The sequence below is a fragment of the Octopus sinensis genome, linkage group LG26 (genome assembly GCF_006345805.1).
Source record: "Octopus sinensis linkage group LG26, ASM634580v1, whole genome shotgun sequence".
NCBI lineage: Eukaryota > Metazoa > Mollusca > Cephalopoda > Octopoda > Octopodidae > Octopus > Octopus sinensis.
In genome coordinates, this window is record NC_043022.1 from 10502514 (window position 1) to 10521194 (window position 18681).

An 18681-nucleotide genomic window follows, 5' to 3' on the forward strand; every position below is an offset into this window, starting at 1 on the left:
AAAGGTTGAGAGGAGAGAAATTATTGAGACAGTAGAGCTGTGCATCCTCCAAATTAAAAAGAATTAGCAGCAAGTGATTTGGAACATGGGATTAAATGCTGTTCATACATGATCAAGATGTGGTTGGAGAAACAGTGTGAGAAGGTAGAAGGAAAGAAGAATATAATGAGGGGGAGAAGCAGGCAAAGTACCTTTGCCTCACTCGCAACTTTGCCTGCTTCTCCATTGAAAATCTACCTCTAGAAAAGTCTGGCCTGTGCAAGCATGGAAAAATAGACGTTAAAATGATGAAGATATACTTGTGCCATTCACCTAAGCATTCTGGTTCTTCTACTGTTATTGCTCTCTCTCTCTCTCTCTCTCTCCCCCCATCTGCCCTTTTGCCTTCTTGATTGTGTAGTGATGCTACTGTGCAAGTTTCATCGTGCATGCGCAGAATTGGATTACTTCTGGTAGGCCGCCGGAAGTTCCCTCATGCGCATGCGCAGGAACTGCAACCTGAAAGCGTCCCCGTTAAAATCGGTCTTTTTAGAAGAGCAGCCCTAACAAGTTCTCTCTTCGAAACAGGAATGAACACCGTATCTTCTTGGCTTACCCGAGTGAACATTTGTGTACAGTCCTGTGGATTTGGCTGCCGGTTTGCCCTTAAGAAATATATATGTATATATTTTACCTGTGAAATCGAAGAATAAACTACTATTTATTGTTATTGAAGACAGACGGATTTTGGTTCCTTTTCTTCAACTTGTATGTGACAAGATAAGACCAGACACCCCTTCCAGTGTTCCTGAACTCTCATCTTGTTACAATTGTGTTGTCTTGAGTACGCAAGCACATCATAAAGTAGTGAGGTCGTTTTTGATCTTATAGAGCAAAAAGACATCTCACAAGTAAAATACCCCGAGTGCCCTTTATAAAGTGATTAGCAACTACAGGCCCATCCTAGCCATAAAAACTACGTGTAATATGAATTGTACAAGTGAAACAGGATTTTCCAAGCCATCTAGGAGGACAATAACTTCTGAGAGTGACATCTTGTCCAGTCCACACCTGCAAGGAAAGCTAATCTTTATATATAAAAGTGAAGTTGTGTGAGTGTCTGTCTCCTACGATTTAGATTCCTAACTACTCCCACATTTTGCGGTGCAGTTTAACCAAAAGCGGGTATCTTATAGTCGTGATTCATATCGAGCCCTTCTGGGTGTTAGCGCACATCTATGATGAGTCTACGATTTAAAAAAAAATTTACCATCATTTTTAATGCATTTTTTTTGCTATTATATAAGGGAAGTAACTCTCTAAAATGCTTATATAGTCATTTCCCGTACAAACCTGAGCAACACCAGGCGATACTGCTAGTGTAGAATAATAATAATGATGATACACCCTTAAAAATGATAAACTCTAAAGCAGCAGATCCCCAAAGACAATCATTTCTAAGACAAGGAGGAATATTGTTAATTCAGTAGTTAAGTAATCGTTTCTTTTATTTCTTTCACTTAAATAACACTCAAAGTAACTTTTTTTTTTTTTTTAAGCTTGATAAAAAAAACTATTTTCTAATCTGGTGATGTGCTACTTGGTTGAGATGAAACAGTAGAACTTATTCTCACTTACAGTCACTATATTTTAAGCTTATTTTATTTATAGCTTCAATATGAAGATCTGATTGAAAGTTACAGACAAGAAAAAGAGAAACTTGATAAAATGTTGGAAGAAAATAGTTCATCTGAAGGTTAGTATACCTTTTTCTATAATAACTATAATTGATAAAAGAAAGATGTTTCTAAAACTAAATTTTGTAGCCAAAAGCATGGGTCAGCAAGAATTAGTTGAGGTACCATCATCATATAAGCAGTATTCTTCGTCTTCTGAGACAACATGTCTGGTTGAAGGGAAATATCAACTTACTTGAAAACATGTGAGGAGTGACAAGAGGAAATGTCTTCAATAAACCTTGACCCTGCAGTCATAATAATAATAATAATAATGAAATTATTGTATACATTGCTCAGGTGCACCACGACTTGTCAGAGTATAAAGTATATGCAGTAATGTACAAATGTCTGGAAAGCGAAAAATGTATGAGTCAGATACATGCTTGCGTGTGTATGGAGGGGAGAAAATCAGGTGTAGTGTTGGTGAATCTCAGAAAGCGTGGAAGTTTTGAAGGATGCAGTGCTCCGACAACTAACAATTGATGCCAGCAGTTTGTTCCATGCTTCAGCAACTCTCAGCGTGAAAAAATGTTTCCTAAAATCATGGGAGCTGTGCTGTTTTCTGACTTTGTAAATATGTCCACGGGTGTTAGACGGGTGGAGTTTGAAAGTTGCTCAGAGTTATTGGGATATTAAAATGATATTAATGTGCCACGTTTCAATCTTCTGCAAGACTCCATTGTACTCACTGCAGTGCAGTTGTTATGAGCTATTATTCAGAATATGTTGCATTGATTTTGTTAACATGTGATCAAAGACTTTGCTGCTGGCCATTACACTGACAGATAGACTGATATGTAGTTGATATTGCTAAATTATATTACATATTCTGATAGGTGGAGGCACATGGCCTAGTGGTTAGAGCAGTGGACTCGTGGTCGAGGGATTGCGGGTTCGAATCTCAGACCGGGTGATGTGTGTGTTTATGAGTGAAAACACCTAAGCTCCACGCGGCTCCGGTAGAAGTTAATGGCGAACTTCTGCTGACTCTTTCGTCACTCTTTCCTCCTGCATCATGCAGCTCACCTGTGACGGACCGGCGTCCCGTCCAGGTGGGGAATCTATACGCCAAGAAACCGGGAAACCGGCCCTTATGAGCCAGGCGTGGCTCAAGAAGGAACAAACAGGTGCAGGCATGGCTGTGTGGTTAAGACGCTCTCTCTGCAACCACCTGGTTTCAGGTTCAGTCCTACTGCACTGCACCTTGGGCAAGTGTCTTCTATTATAGCCCTGGGCTGACTAATGTCTTGTGAGTGAATTTAAAAGACAGAAAATGTGTGGATGCACATCATATATATTATGCTTGCGTTGGTTTGTTTACATCCCCATAACTTAGCAATTTTGACAAAAGAGATGGGCAGAATAAGTAACAGATTTTAAGAATGTAAGTACTCGGGTTTGATTTGTTTGACTAAACTGTGAAAGGCTGTACTGCAGCTTGGCCACAGTCTGATGACTAAATCAAGTAAAAGATAAACTAAATAAACAGCCATTTTTGATAATATTACAGATTCTTAATCAAAATAAATAACTAAAAACCTTTGAACCTTTTTTCTTACCCTCTACCTCTCTTATCTTCAGATCCTGATCTGGTACTTATGAAGGAGAAATGGTCAAGTCATGAAAATGCTATGATGGAAGTCTTTGAGGAACTTTCTTCTGTGTCTCCTGATGACTATGAAGATATAATTGGTGACGATGACACTTCAGACAGGTAAGCCTATAGAAGTGGTAGGAATTTTATTAACCCTTATTGTGCGAGAATCCAGTATGCTCAGTTCCCGAGTGCTTCAGATAGAGGAAGTGAGTTAACACGTTTTTGATTGTGTGGTATTTTCTGGAATTCTCCACATTTCATATGATATAGTATGAATATTTTATTTTTACTGGCCAATAGAAAGCAGTTGCAAGAACTGATTTGCATACGATTAGTGTGTTACATCCCTAACAAACATTTAATCAGTGCGGTGAGGGTTAATGTGTTGTTATCAGATTTTCAGGTGTAGCTGTGTGGTAAGAAGTTTGCTTCCCAACCGCATGGTTCCAGGTTCAGTCCCACTGCATGGCAGCATGGGCAGGTGTCTTCTACTATAACCTCAGGTCTACCAAAGCCTTGTGAGTGGATTTTGCAAACGAACACTGAAAGAAGCCTGCCATGCGTGTGTGTGTGTGTGTGTGTGTGTGTGCGCGTGCGCGTGCATGCGCAAACATACCGTAGTGATTGGTTGTGGAGGTAGATGATAATAAGAGAGTAATGGATGTCAGTAAAAATTGACATAAGGAGGTAGGAGTGATGGTGTGCCGCACAGGAAGTATGGTACTGTAGCAAACTCTAGTGAGCTTCCTCTCTTGTATTATATACATACGAACGTAGCCGGTAGCGGTTAACCTTTAGATGGTGTTTTGGACCCTGTTATGTCTACCACTCCGATTGCTTGGTATTGGTGCAATTTGTCTCCTACTCTATCGCGCGCCAATATGCAACCCAACCAATCGCAGCCTTCAAATAAGTCACATGAGACAGTCTGTTCCAAGCAAGAATTTGAGCCTACCACCAACTATAAAAGCTCACCTCTTTCTAGTCTCAATGTCAGTTAGTTCCAGACTTTCTAAGGTCTAACCACTGACCACATTGCAGCAACCTCCATCTTTATTGCCACCATGATGTCTCTCACCAACATCAACAACATCTACACAGCACCAACACACTGCATTGGTTCTAACACATCGCTGTTCGTAAGCTTCTCACCAGGGTTAACAGCTAACATACAGCACACTCTGATGTATGTAGATATATGAACAAGTGTACATCAAACACTTCCATTCAGCTTGTATATATATATATATACACGTGTGACCACAATAAATGTCTCAAAAGTTATCACGTACTATACCAGATACCAACATATCTGATAAGAACTGCTTAGAAGAGTGAGGGCTGTAGAAAGATATGGTGAGAATTAATATAATATCTTATTACTTGTGTGACATGGTGAAGGGAATAGGCATATACACATGTTTGCCTGTTTAGCTTGGTCAGAAGGACATTGGACTTTTATGTGTTACTTCACAAATAATTTGAGTCACAGATTCCAATTCTTCTGCAGGCACACATATGCTTTTTAGGTACTGTCTGTATCATTTAAAAGCATGTGTTTTCAGGGTTAGCCCCACTGTGTGGAACTTTGGATAAATGTCGAATTTTTTCTAGCGGTATCATATGAAATTGTGACCCTAGTATCGATCTATTGCATTTCAATCTGTTTTAGGGTTAGGAGTGGGGGGAAGGGTATTTTTTTCTTCACAAATGTAAATAAACCCAATCTGTTTCTTAAACGAGGGACATATTCATCCCCATATGTCCGTTTTCCGTGCTAGCACGGGTTGGACGGTTCAACCGGGGTCTGGGAAGCCAGGAGGCTGCACCAGGCTCCGGTCTGATCTGGCAGTGTTTTTACAGCTGGATGCCCTTCTTAACGCCAACCACTCCGCGAGTGTAGTGGGTGCTTTTTACATGCCACTGGCACAGGTGCCAGGGGAGTCTGGCAATGGCCACGATAGGTTGGTGCTTTTAACGTGCCACCGGCACAGAAGCCAGTCAAGGTGGCGCTGGCATCAGTCACGTTCGGATGGTGCTTTTGACGTGCCACCGGCACGGAAGCCAGTCTGTATTGTAAATATAAACACAGTTTTTTATATAATTTCTTTTGCAACTGTATGTCTGCTATAACTTTATATGTCCATTTCTTACAGAATTATGAATACAATCGTTTCAACTATTGACGAGAAAGATTACAACAAGAGTCGTTTGTACTTGCTGGCTGCCAATACCATCTGGCCTGATGTGTTTGTGTTGGATTTGCCTCAGTCCGATGAGTATGTATTTTTTATTTCATATGTAAAGTCCCTCTAACTTTTAAGTTACCTCAAGTCCTTCTATGGCCTGCATAAGCACATCTTTTATCATCATCATCATCATTTAATGTCTGTTGTCCATGTTGGCATGGGTTGGACGGTTTGACCGGGGCTGGTAAGCCGGAAGGCTGTAATGGGTGCTTTTACATGCCATTTGCGTGACACCAGGGTGCATCTACATGCCACTGGCACGGGTGCCAATTTGTGTGGCACCAGTATCTGCCACGACTGCGATTTTGCACAGCTTGATGGGTCCTCTTCTCAAGCACAGCATATTGTGAAAAGGTCTTGGTCATTGCCTCCATGAGGCCCAACACTTGGAGGGAACTCAACCACCTCACCTCCATGAGGCATAATGCTCAAAAAGACTGCTGCAACTTTGCTGCCGTCAGGCCTACCGCTCGAAAGGAACTCGGCCACTCGGCTCCGTCAGGTCCAACAATCAAAAGGAACTCAACCACCTCGCCTCCTTGAGGCCTAACACTCAAAAAGAACTCAACCACTTAGCCCCTATGAGGCTCAGCACTCATTTCAAAGTACAAATTTTCTTGTCGAGTACAAAGCCTGAAATGTGGCATAGGAGGCTATTCCATTACACCAACCCCAGCATTTAACTGGTACTTATTTTATCCATCCTGAAAGTATAACAAAGTCAACCATGGTGGAATTTGAACTCAGAACATAATGAACTGGGCGAAATTCTACTGAACATTTTGTCCAATGTGCTAATGACTCAACCAGCTTGCCATCTTTTGCTGTGCTTATACTGAGATTCTATTTAATCAGTTCTTTTGTTCTGTCACCAAAATAGATTCTATGTGAATTAAGTACTAGTGGCACTATGACCTGGCAACGCCAGGTCATGGTACTAGTGCATGCATATACAGCTGCATGCATGCACACATACGTGCAAGTACAGTCCAAATCTCCGACCAATCACATACAGCTAGCTGGCATTCAATTGGCGTATCAAGTTTTGGGCATTTTGATTGGGTTTTGGATAGAAAATTCACAAAAAAGTCACTTCTATTGATTTTTTTAATCACTTTGCGGGGTGACTGGGGAAATGTAAAGATGTGCACGACAACCCTTGGACGGTTTTCAGTGACCATAGAAAGTGCGAGCCCTCTAACTGAAAAATTGTGGATTTGTACAAAGGACACACACACACACACAGACATTTTGCATCTGATCGTGGCCGTTGCCAGCCTGGCCTGGCCTCCGTGCCGGTGGCATGTAAAAAGCACCATCCGACCGTGGCCGTTTGCCAGCCTCATCTGGCACATAAAAAGCACCCACTACACTCATGGAGTGGTTGGCGTTAGGAAGGGCATCCAGCCGTAGAAACATTGCCAGATCAGACTGGGCCTGGTGCAGCCTTCTGGCTTCCCAGACCCCAGTTGTACCGTCCAACCCATGCCAGCATGGAAAGCGGACGCTAAACAATGATGATGATGATGATGATAAATAGAGATAAACTGATAAGTAATAAAGTAATATGGGAAGAGCTGTGGGCTCAGCAAGCTGTAATATAGACAACCTGTCTGTTAGAGCAATGACTGAATTATTGATACAAAGCAGAAGGACTTCTTTAGTCTTGTCACAGGCAATCTCCCCTGTGACAATCACATGATAAAATACTCTGATCCATATTGTAAATTGGTTGGTGATAGGAAGGAGAACCAACTGTAAACCCATGGCAAAACTACAAAGTCATCATCATCATCATTTGAAATCCTATTTCTTTATTACCCACAAGGGGCTAAATATAGAGGGGACAAACAAGGACAGACAATGGGATTAAGTCGATTATATCGACCCCAGTGTGTAACTGGTACTTATTTAATCGACCTCGAAAGGATGAAAGGCAAAGTCGACCTTGGTGGAATTTGAACTCAGAACGTCAAGGCAGACGAAATACCTTTTTTTTTTTTACAACCCACAAGGGGCTAAACATAGAGGGGACAAACAAGGACAGACAATGGGATTAAGTCGATTATATCGACCCCAGTGTGTAACTGGTATTTATTTAATCGACCTCGAAAGGATGAAAGGCTAAGTCGACCTTGGCGGAATTTGAACTCAGAACGTAGCAGCAGACAAAACACTGCTAAGCATTTCGCCCGGCGTGCTTACGATTCTGCCAGCATCCATTTTCCGTGGATGGTTTGACAGGAACTAGCAAGGCCAAGGACTGCTCCAGGTTCCATGGTCTATTTTGGCTTGGTTTCTGCAGCTGGAAGCCCTTCCTCATGCCAGCCACTTTACAGTATGTACTGGGTGCTTTTTATGTGGTACCACCTCCTCCATGGGTACAAATATTGGCTGTTTTGTTTCTTTTGGTATGATGAGATGCTTTAAAACCCATCCATGCCAGTATCATAAAAATGCATGTAAAATGGGGATAATGAACGATTTCTTATATTGGTATAGGGCTAAAGAAATGATGTACCAGAGTGGAGGATATAATTTGTTTCAATCGACTCTATCATCTCAGTGACTGATTCTTGCTTTGTTAAATCCTGTGGAAGGATAGGTCACTTTGAGTGAGTGTATTCTACTGTGGTCTGAATTTGACCCAATACCTTAGTGGAATTTGGTCGGTGGAAACTATGTGTAAGGCCTGTCATATATGTATTTATGCCTTTCACCATTGTACATCATCATCATCATTTAATGTACACTTTTCGGTTTGAACGGCAGTTTTTTCTAGCGGTATCATATGAAATTGTGACCCTAGTATCGATCTATTGCATTTCAATCTGTTTTAGGGTTAGGGATGGGGGGGAAGGGTATCTTTTTTTCTTCAGAAATGTAAATAAACCCAATCTGTTTCTTAAATGAGGGATATATTCATACAGCACAGAATGTTTTTTACCTCATTGGACGTCATTGATTGGTTGAAATTGCAGAAATTGAAGAAAAAAATAACAAATATCTTACAAACTATAGAATTTTCTCAATAAAGCCAAGAGAAAAAGATGTTTTATAAACACATTCTACCAGAATACGAAGTTTAAAAGTGTTTAGTTACGTGGAAGTTATGTTAAAAGCTGCCGTTCAAACCGAAAAGATCCCACTTTCCTTACTGGTATGGGTTTAATAGTTGGACAGGAGCCGTTGAGCCAGAAGACTGCACTGCACTCCAGTGTTCGCTTTAACATAGTTTCTATGTTTGGTTGCTCCTGCCTGGTGCCAACCACTTTACAAAGTGTACTGGGTACTTGTTACACGACACTGGCACTAGTCAAATCACCAATTAACTCACAAGACAAGACTCCTAAACTGAGGAGGAGTATTTTATTGAGGAAGGAGACTTTACGTCAAGTGATAGAGGGACAGGAACAGGTACTTTACTGTAGATGAAGTAAATGTCATCAGTAGGCGTAGGAGTGGCTGTGTGGTAAGTAGCTTGCTTACAAACCACATGATTCCAGGTTCAGTCCCACTGCATGGCACCTTAGGCAAGTGTCCTCTACTATAGTCTCGGGCCAACCAAAGCCTTGTGAGTGGGTTTGGTGGACGGAAACTGAAAGAAGCCTGTTGTATATATGTATAATATATATGTATGTGTGTGTCTGTGCTTGTACCCGCCAACATCGCTTAACAACCGATGCTGGTGTGTTTACGTCCCCGTAACTTAGCGGTTTAGCAAAAGAGACCGATAGAATAAGTACTAGGCTTACAAAGAATAAGTCCTGGGGTCGATTTGCTCGACTAAAGGTGGTGCTCCAGCATGGTCACAGTCAAATGACTGAAACAAGTAAAAGTGTAAAAGAAATGCTTTTCAAATGAAGTGCTTTGTGATATTTGTGGAGGCACAATGGCCCAGTGGTTAGGGCAGCGGACTCGCGATCATAGGATCGCGGTTTCGATTCCCAGACCGGGCATTGTGAGTGTTTATTGAGCGAAAACACTGAAAGCTCCACGAGGCTCCGGCAGGGATGGTGGTGATCCCTGCTGTACTCTTTCACCACAACTTTCACTCACTCTTACTTCCTGTTTCTGTTGTACCTGTATTTCAAAGGGCCGGCCTTGTCACTCTCTCTATGTCACGCTGAATATCCCCGAGTACTACGTTAAGGGTACACGTGTCTGTGGAGTGCTCAGCCACTTACACGTTAATTTCACGAGCAGGCTGTTCGGTTGATCGGATCAACCGGAACCCTCGTCGTCATAACTGACGGAGTGCTTCCATTTGTGATATTTGTTCTCCATTGACTTCAGACACTCCCTTACCTGAATTATGTCTAACCAGTGAGTGGTTTGTTAGAAACTTGCAACCAACAACATCATTGTTCATCAATTGCAATATAAAATATATAAATAACCAGTAACAGAGATTGAGTCCTTTATTTTGAAATGCATGAAAGTTGTTTTTATATTGAACTAGCAGTATCGCCCGGGTTTGTAAGGGAAATAACTATATAAGCATTTTTAGAGAGTTATAGCCAAAAAATAGCAAAAAATGCATTAAAAATGGAAAAAATCTGATGGTAAATTTTTTTTTAAATCGTTGACTCATCGTAGACATTTTTAGAGAGTTGCTTCCCTTATATAATAGCGAAAAAATGCATTAAAATGGAAAAAAAACGATGGTAAATTTTTTTTTAAATCGTAGACTCATGTAGACGCTTCTTAGCCATTTCTGTTTTGGTGTCTTCAAGCCATGAAGTCGTTGTTCTAAAAGAACACTGGTCTCCTTGACAACGCATTACGACGTTGATTTCCTTACACTCCCTTCCCCACAGGTGCAGGTGTGAGCGTGGACGCCAACTCCGCCGCCATCGACACACGAAAAATTATGCATTAAAATGGAATAAAAATGATGTTAAATTATTTTTAAATCGTAGACTCATCGTAGACGCGCGCTAATATTCAGACGGGCTCGATATGAATCACGACTATAAGCTACCCGAATTTGGTTAAACTGCACCGCAAAATGTGGGAGTAGTTAGGAATCTAAATCGAAGGGGACAGACACTCACACAACTACAGTTTTATATATATAGATATACATAGCGCAGTAGTGGTGAGATGTGACAGCAAAGAAAAGCATGCAATTAGACTCGGAAAGTTCGTGAGGAACCCATTGACCCAATTTGCTGACTTTTCCAATAGCACACAGGTCTCAATGAATGGTTGAATGACCAAATCCAAGCTTCTCTGCTAGTTCCTCAACAGTTACGATGAGATTTTGTTCCACCAGGGTTTTCAGGATGTCCTTGTCGAGTTCTACAGATCTTTCAGGATGAGGCTCGTCTTCTAGGCTGTAGTTTATGGCTCGGGATTTCTGGAACCACCATTGACACTGCCTTACGCTTATTGTCCAATCCCCATATACTGCATTAATATTTCTTGTACTTTGCACACATTTATATTCTGTTATTCTTTTATATGTTTCAGCCTTGAGGTTGTGGCCATGCTGGATCATGTGTGTGTGTGTGTGTGTGTGTGTGTGTGTGTCTATCTGTGTGTCTGTCTGTATGTATATATGTATATGTATGTGTGTGAACAATAATATTTTCAACAGATGTGTTGCAAATGTATCTGATTGTTCTCAAGCTTCAATACTGTGTGTGTGTATGTGTGTGTGTGTGTATGTATGTATATGTATGTATGTATGTATGTATGTGTGTATGTGTGTGTGTATGTATGTATGTATGAGTGTATGTTTACTTTATTACTAACACAAGCCACTACGGTTATTTAATGTAAAGTCTTCCTCAAATCACTCTCTCTCTCGCTATTTACTCTCTTCCAAGAACATTTTCACTCACTCTTAGCTCTTAGCTTCCCATACATTTTACTCATGTATCTATCAGCGTCATAGACAGAATACTTTCAGTTTAGTCTTCCTCAAATCACTGTGTCGCTATTTACTTTCATTTTATTCATTGCACACTGTGTGTGTGCGTTTGCGTGTGGTGTAAACCAGACTAAGAAAAGCATTTGACACACACACCAGAATGTGAGTTTTCTGTAAATTTTGCTTAATTGGAGTTTAAATTTTAAAAACTGGACCTGGCATGACGCGATGCATTCTACTCTTAAAAATACTAGGTAAATTGTAATTGAAGAAATCCTATATTGTAGATTTGTATAACTCCCAAAGGGAGGCAGATAAAATCTGCCTTTTATAATAAGAGATATCAACTAAGTGGTTTTCTTTTTTATTATCGTCTTTTCATTTAATATTTTGCAGTTCAAAAGAAACTAAAGATGAAAGTGATGTTCCTGTGGAAGTTGTTGTAAAAGGATTGAAAGATGTCTATTTAGGTGAGGAATCATCATCATCATCATCATCATCATCGTTTAGCGTCTGCTTTCCATGCTAGCATGGGTTGGACGGTTCAACTGGGGTCTGGGAAGCCAGAAGGCTGCACCAGGCCCAGTCTGATCTGGCAATGTTTCTATGGCTGGATGCCCTTCCTAACGCCAACCACTCCGTGAGTGTTGTGGGTGCTTTTTACGTGCCAGACGAGGCTGGCAAACGGCCACGATTGGATGGTGCTTTTTACGTGCCACTGGCACAAATCTGTGAAGGATTTATATTTATATAGAATTAATTCTATTGTTGACTTAAAGATTCCCTTTGGTCATAAAGGACCATAGGATTGCCCCTAGAAAGTTCTCTTCCAAGGTACAGGTCCAAGCAAGGTTGTTTATGGAAGACCAGCAGTCACCCATGTATACCAGTCTCCCCTGTACATGCCACTGATGTTGTCCAACGGAAAGGTAAAGGCTGATACAGCTTGGCATCAGTGATGTCACTACTCATTTCTACAGCTGACTGAACTGCAGCAGCATGAAATAAAGTGTCTTGCTCAAGAACATGTAAGGGCCGTGCAATGTGAGGTGACGAGAATGGCTCTTTTGTACCACATCACACTGCCCTTACAATAAAGCAAAATTGAATGGAACAAATAAATGCCAGAAAGAGACACAACCGCAAAGAATGATTAAGAGAGCATTTATTGATATGTTAACATATATATGTGCTTGATATATACAGAATAATAGACAGGTCTTTATATTTAAACATATAAAGGGGTGCTGATAATTTCCTGATTTGAGTAAAAGAAAATACAGGAGGATCAGTTAATTATGATTTTATTGAACATATTCCCTTCTCAGATTCATACACTTACTGCAGCAGTCCTTCAGTTTTTCTAAGCCCTGTAAAAGAACTTGGAAGGTTAGGCCTCCAACCAGGCCTTTCATAATATCCTTGAAACCAGGAACTTTTCAGCATCCACTTTTTCATACGAGCATGGGTACAACAGAACTTGGTGAGGAAGATTTTCTTTGACTGGATGCCCTTCCTGTCAACAATCCTCACCTGATTCTAATTAAGGTAATATTTCCCCATGACCAGACATGATTACACAGCAGATTAGAAAAAAAGCACATCACTTACATGGAGGCAACACTCGTTTACAATTGTCAAGAGTAGGAGACAATAAGATACATTTAATATGCACGTATATATATATATATATATATATATATATATATATATATATATATATATACAAAATGAGAAAATGGAGAAATATATCTAAATCAATCATCAACTATCAGATAATACCGAATCATATACTTTATTAAAACACTACACAATAGCAATGAGATTAGACATTAATACAGTACAATAATTACAAACAATATGGTGAGATATAACTAAATAAATATAACAAGATATAAAAATACATTTACATTATAACTGACAGCTGTTTCGGCCGTGAAGATAGGTATGTCTCATTTAACCTATTAGCCATATAATGCAGGTATAAATAAGACATTAACAAGAATATCTTACGGCCTCTTCGGAGATTCTAATGCAAACCCTAAAATAATTTACATATAAATATAAATATGTGTGCATACATACTCATATTCTTACATATATATACATATACACAATAATACAATATAAACAATATAAATCAATATACATCAACAAACACAATAATGTTCCATATTGAACTCCACAGCTCCTCAACCAACATCAAGAAACCACAACAGACACACTCACACTCAATGCAGGCATATATATTAAACAGTTCAATATATTAAAATGTGTCACTTCACAAAAAGCCAATAAAGTTAATACCACCACCACGGTACCATCCAAGGCAAGTGGATATCTGCATATATATGGAATCAGTTGAATTCCTCTGTTTGCATGGTATTAATTTTCACAGATGCATTCGATTGGCCTATACTTTTAAATTTGAATTACAATAGATATTTTACAGTTAGTTAGCTAGGAAACATACACACGCGCACGCACATCCACAAAACGTGCGCACGTACAGACAGTCATATGTTTACACACACATACACACAGACATACCCACATACACAACCAAATCATAAATAAATAACATAAGAGGTACTATCCCTCTATACATTAAGTGTTTACAAACAGATCCACTCACATATGTCCATAAATCCGTAAATGCAATCTACATATAATTATACCTAGATGGAGAGTGTAATTTGTCATAAGGTACATAATTCATGTGACACCATATTTTTCGTAAACAAAACATTTCAGAACCAAAATGTCCGCATCATCACCACTATGTTTCCATTCAAACATTCACTAAATTATAAAATATAGAATACCCGTTTATGTTTGTCTATCAAAAGACATAAAAATACATATATACTAAGTTAACAGAGGTTTATATTAATTAAATTATAAGAAATTAATTGTAAAAAGTCAAAATACGCTAATATTCTAAGATATATAATCAAAATAACTCCTTATAACTTATACAGATAACTCCACTACGTAAGAAGTCTAGTATTATTACATTACTATTATATTCCTATTTAAACTCTCACCAACGAACTAAGAGAATTATACTCACATCTACATATCCATATGTATACTTGTGTGTAACAACAAACATATATATACTATATACTTTCACATATGATGTGCATGTAAACATTCGTAGTACTTATATATATATATTTTTAAGTATCAGTGGACACATAAATACATATATAATAATTAACAGGATTTAGCATTAAATAATATCAGTGGACGTATAAATACATATATAGTAATTAACAGGACTTACCAATAAATAGTATATAAGTAAATAATTATAAATTAAATTAATTATAAGTTAATAATTGTTATTACTTAAAAATAAAATGTAATAAAATAAAATAAGATGAAATAATTAAAAATAAAAATGAAAATATAAGTAAAAACATGTATACATATATATATATTTTTAATAAATAATGGATATGTATGTATATATCTACATATAAATAAATAGATAAATACCATAAAATATATATATAACTTAAATTAGAGGTTAAACCACTGTTAGGTAACTCAAACAGTGATAGTCATAAACCAAAACATAAAAACAATAAATAAATATAATTAATATAATATACAAAATATATATAAAATTTAAATTATTAAAATTTGAAATTTTAAAATTTATATTTATAAATTTTAATATTTTTAAACTTTTAATTTAAAAAAAAAAACAAACAAACCAATCATGGCTATAATTAAATTTGAATTACAATTAAGTTTCAATTCAATTAAAAATTCGAATTAAAATTATAGTCAATCTTCATATATATATATATATATATATATATATATATATATGTATGTTTATGAATGTATATATTGATGTATATATGCAAACATTTGTACATGAGCAACGAGTAAAAAGTTATGTGAAAGCCCACTGACACTCAGGACCTTACAAGTCATTGTGTGTGTAATTTTTCTAAGTTCAGCATTTTTTAAGAAATGAGGGATTTATTATATTTTACTTTTAATTTATTTTATTTCTTGACAATTTTTTACAAGGAAAACACCTAGTGTTGGGTGTGCCTAAAGCAGCTGTCAATCCCATTCAAAGCAGTGAAGTGGAAGTTAATGATCTGTCGAAGCAGCAAGTTTTAGTCCTATATTTAAAGGTAAACTTTACAAGTAATTTTCAGCTACTTTATTTATCATCATCATCATCATCATCATAATAATAATAATAATAATAATGTCCACTGTTTCATACTTGCATGGATTAGATAGAATTTATTGAGGCAGATTTTCCACCGCCAGGTGACTTCCTGTCACCAGCTTTAATCTGTTTCCATGTAAGGGTAGATTTTTGTATGGTTGGACATGTTTTCGAGAGATATTGGAAATGAAGGACATCTCTTGTATGACTAATGATCATTTATAATTATCGTGTCATGCCATGGCCATATCACATGCACTATTTTTCTCTCTCTCTCTCTCTCTCAACAAGCCTGGTTAGTTGTATGCATGCAGCACAACAGAGGGAACAATAATCTTGACCGGCTGACCTTTGGACGTGGGGAAGGTACTGATCATCATCATCATCGTTTAACGTCTGCTTTCCATGCTAGCATGGGTTGGACGGTTCGACTGTGGGCTGGCGAACCAGATGGCTGCCCCAAGCTCCAGTCTTGATCTGGCAGAGTTTCTACAGCTGGATGCCCTTCCTAACGCCAACCACTCCGAGAGTGTAGTGGGTGCTTTTACGTGCCACCAGCACAGGGGCCAATCAGGTGGTACTGGCAACGACCACGCTCGAATTTTTATGCATGGGCCAGTCAGGCGGTACTGGCAACGACCTCGCTCGAACTTTTTACACATACCAACAGCACAGGTGCCAGTAAGGCGATGCTGGTAACGATCCAGCTCAAATGGTGCCTCCTACATGCCACCGGCACGGCAGCTAGTTAGCCACTCTGGCAACGATCACGCTCAGATGGTGCTCTTAGCACCCTACTAGCATGGGGTACTGATGGTTGAAGATGTATATATATACAAAGTCATAAATTACAGAGAAATATTTCGATGAACTTTTATTTAACAATAAGAAAAATCTTAATATCACAACAAATTGTTTCGTAACTCAAAGACATGCAAATAATTTATATTATCATATTTAATAATAAGTAAATAAATAGCTTTTGTGGGGATAAACACTGATGTTAAAACATTCCAGTACTGACCTAACCCTCTGAATGATTTCATTTCAGGATTCTTTGACATTTAGTGGTCAGGTGAAAGAAGCCATTCCAATTCTGTGTCAGATGTTACATTCCAAGGTGAACTCTGACATCCTTGAAGCAATTGAATTCTTTGTAACAAGCTTTGCCTTTGGAATGCCCCATAGCTTAGTTGGTATCCGTAAGGTCTTGTTGTTGCTTAACTCTTCAAAGGACAGTACAATCAAAGAAGCAGCTGTGAATGCTTATAAAAAAATCTATTTGAATCTTGATGCAGAAAATGAAAGGTGAGTGTGTGCGTGTAATTTCTCTTCTTTCATTATTTAACATCCGCTTTTCCATGCTTGCATGAGTCAGATATAATTTGTTAAGACAGATTGCTTTTTTTTCTCTGCAGTTCTTCCTGTTGCTAACCCTCACTTATTTCTAAGTCAGGTAATATATTTCCCCATGGATGACAGAAAATGAACAACATTGTATAACTGTCGTGCTCATTTATAATCATCACATATTAAAACAAAGTATCCACCAACACGCGCACACACACACACACACACGCATACATATATACACATATGTGTGGAGGCACATGGCTTAGTGGTTAGGTTGTTGAACTCATGATCGCAAAGTTGTGGTTTTGATTCCTGGACTGGGCGATGCGTTGTGTTCTTGAGCAAAACACTTCATTTCAAGTTGCTCCAGTCCACTCAGCTGGCAAAAATGAGTAATCTTGCGACGGACCGGCATCCCATCCAGGTGGGGAATTTATTCGCCACTGAAACCAGGAAACCGGCCCTTATGAGCCTGGCATGGCTCATGAAGGAACATTTTATTTATTATTACACACATATGTAAACACACTAACTGCTTGTAAGGACACCATATTTTGGTTTTGCAACCAAAATATACTATCAAGTACATTAAAGGCTTACAGGTCAATACTGTATCCTACTTGTGTTAGCAGTGCAATTCAATCAATTTTTAAAATTCTCTCTACAAATTTTCTGTGGTTTGTGTTTTATACATAAGTTTTACAGTGTTTTGTAACATAAATATGTCTCAGTAGACAATGTGAAAAGGTAGAAAAATAGGTAATCTTTGATTGCATTGTTTACATCTCTATATATATAAACGGCATTGTCTCAGTAGACAATGTGAAAAGGTAGAAAAATAGGTAATCTTTGATTGCATTGTTTACATCTCTATATATATAAACGGCAAAATGTCTGTGTGCGTGTCCTTTATACAAATCCACAATTTTTCAGTTAGAGGGCTCGCACTTTCTATGGTCATTCAAAACCGCCCAAGGGTGGTTGTGCACATCTTTACATTTCCCCAGTCACCCCGCAAAGCCATTAAAAAATCAATAGAAGTGAATTTTCTATCCAAAACCCAATCAAAATGCCCGAAACTTGATACGCCAATTGAATGCCAGCTAGCTGTATGTGATTGGTCGGAGATTTGGACAGTACTCGTGTGTATGTGTGTATATGTATGCACTAGCACTATGACCCGGCAACGCCGGGTCATAGTGCTAGTATTTGTATATGAAACATTGTAACTTTCAATGCTGTCTCTAATTTCTATAGAAGATCTGCAGAGAGCACACACATGCATACATCCAAGATAAGCTTCTTTTATTTTCCATCTATCAAGGCACTCACAAGGTTTTAGTTAGTCCAGAACTATAGTAGAAGACACTTACCCAGTGCCATGCATTGGGTCTGAACTCAACAAGACATAGAAACTACAAAAGTGGGATAAATTTGATTGCCTTGTGGAAAAGGGAATATAACCTGTTTGAGAAGTACACTATACAACATACTTGGAAACCATCACATTTAACGTTTGTTTTCCTCCCCACCCAATTCAGGTTTTGGATCCAACTCTAATGAGAAACACTCTTTTATATGCCTTAATCACTGACATACGCAGTCATTAACTGTCATCTCATATTCTAATATTTACTTTATCCTATTGGTTTAGCTAACAGGAGTTCCTTTTGATCAGCAAAGAA

At 38.4% G+C, this 18681-nt stretch overlaps 1 protein-coding gene across 1 annotated transcript in view; it reads left to right on the forward strand.

Annotated features, from left to right (window-relative positions):
- LOC115224806 (condensin complex subunit 1-like) overlaps nt 1-18681 on the forward strand; it is a 74343-nt gene that overhangs the window by 28547 nt on the left and 27115 nt on the right. Inside the window, exons 13-18 of the mRNA XM_029795730.2 lie at nt 1651-1735; nt 3300-3432; nt 5472-5594; nt 11839-11912; nt 15493-15602; nt 16695-16951. Of these exons, the coding sequence (XP_029651590.1) occupies nt 1651-1735; nt 3300-3432; nt 5472-5594; nt 11839-11912; nt 15493-15602; nt 16695-16951 (782 nt within the window). The remainder of the gene's footprint in view (nt 1-1650; nt 1736-3299; nt 3433-5471; nt 5595-11838; nt 11913-15492; nt 15603-16694; nt 16952-18681) is intronic.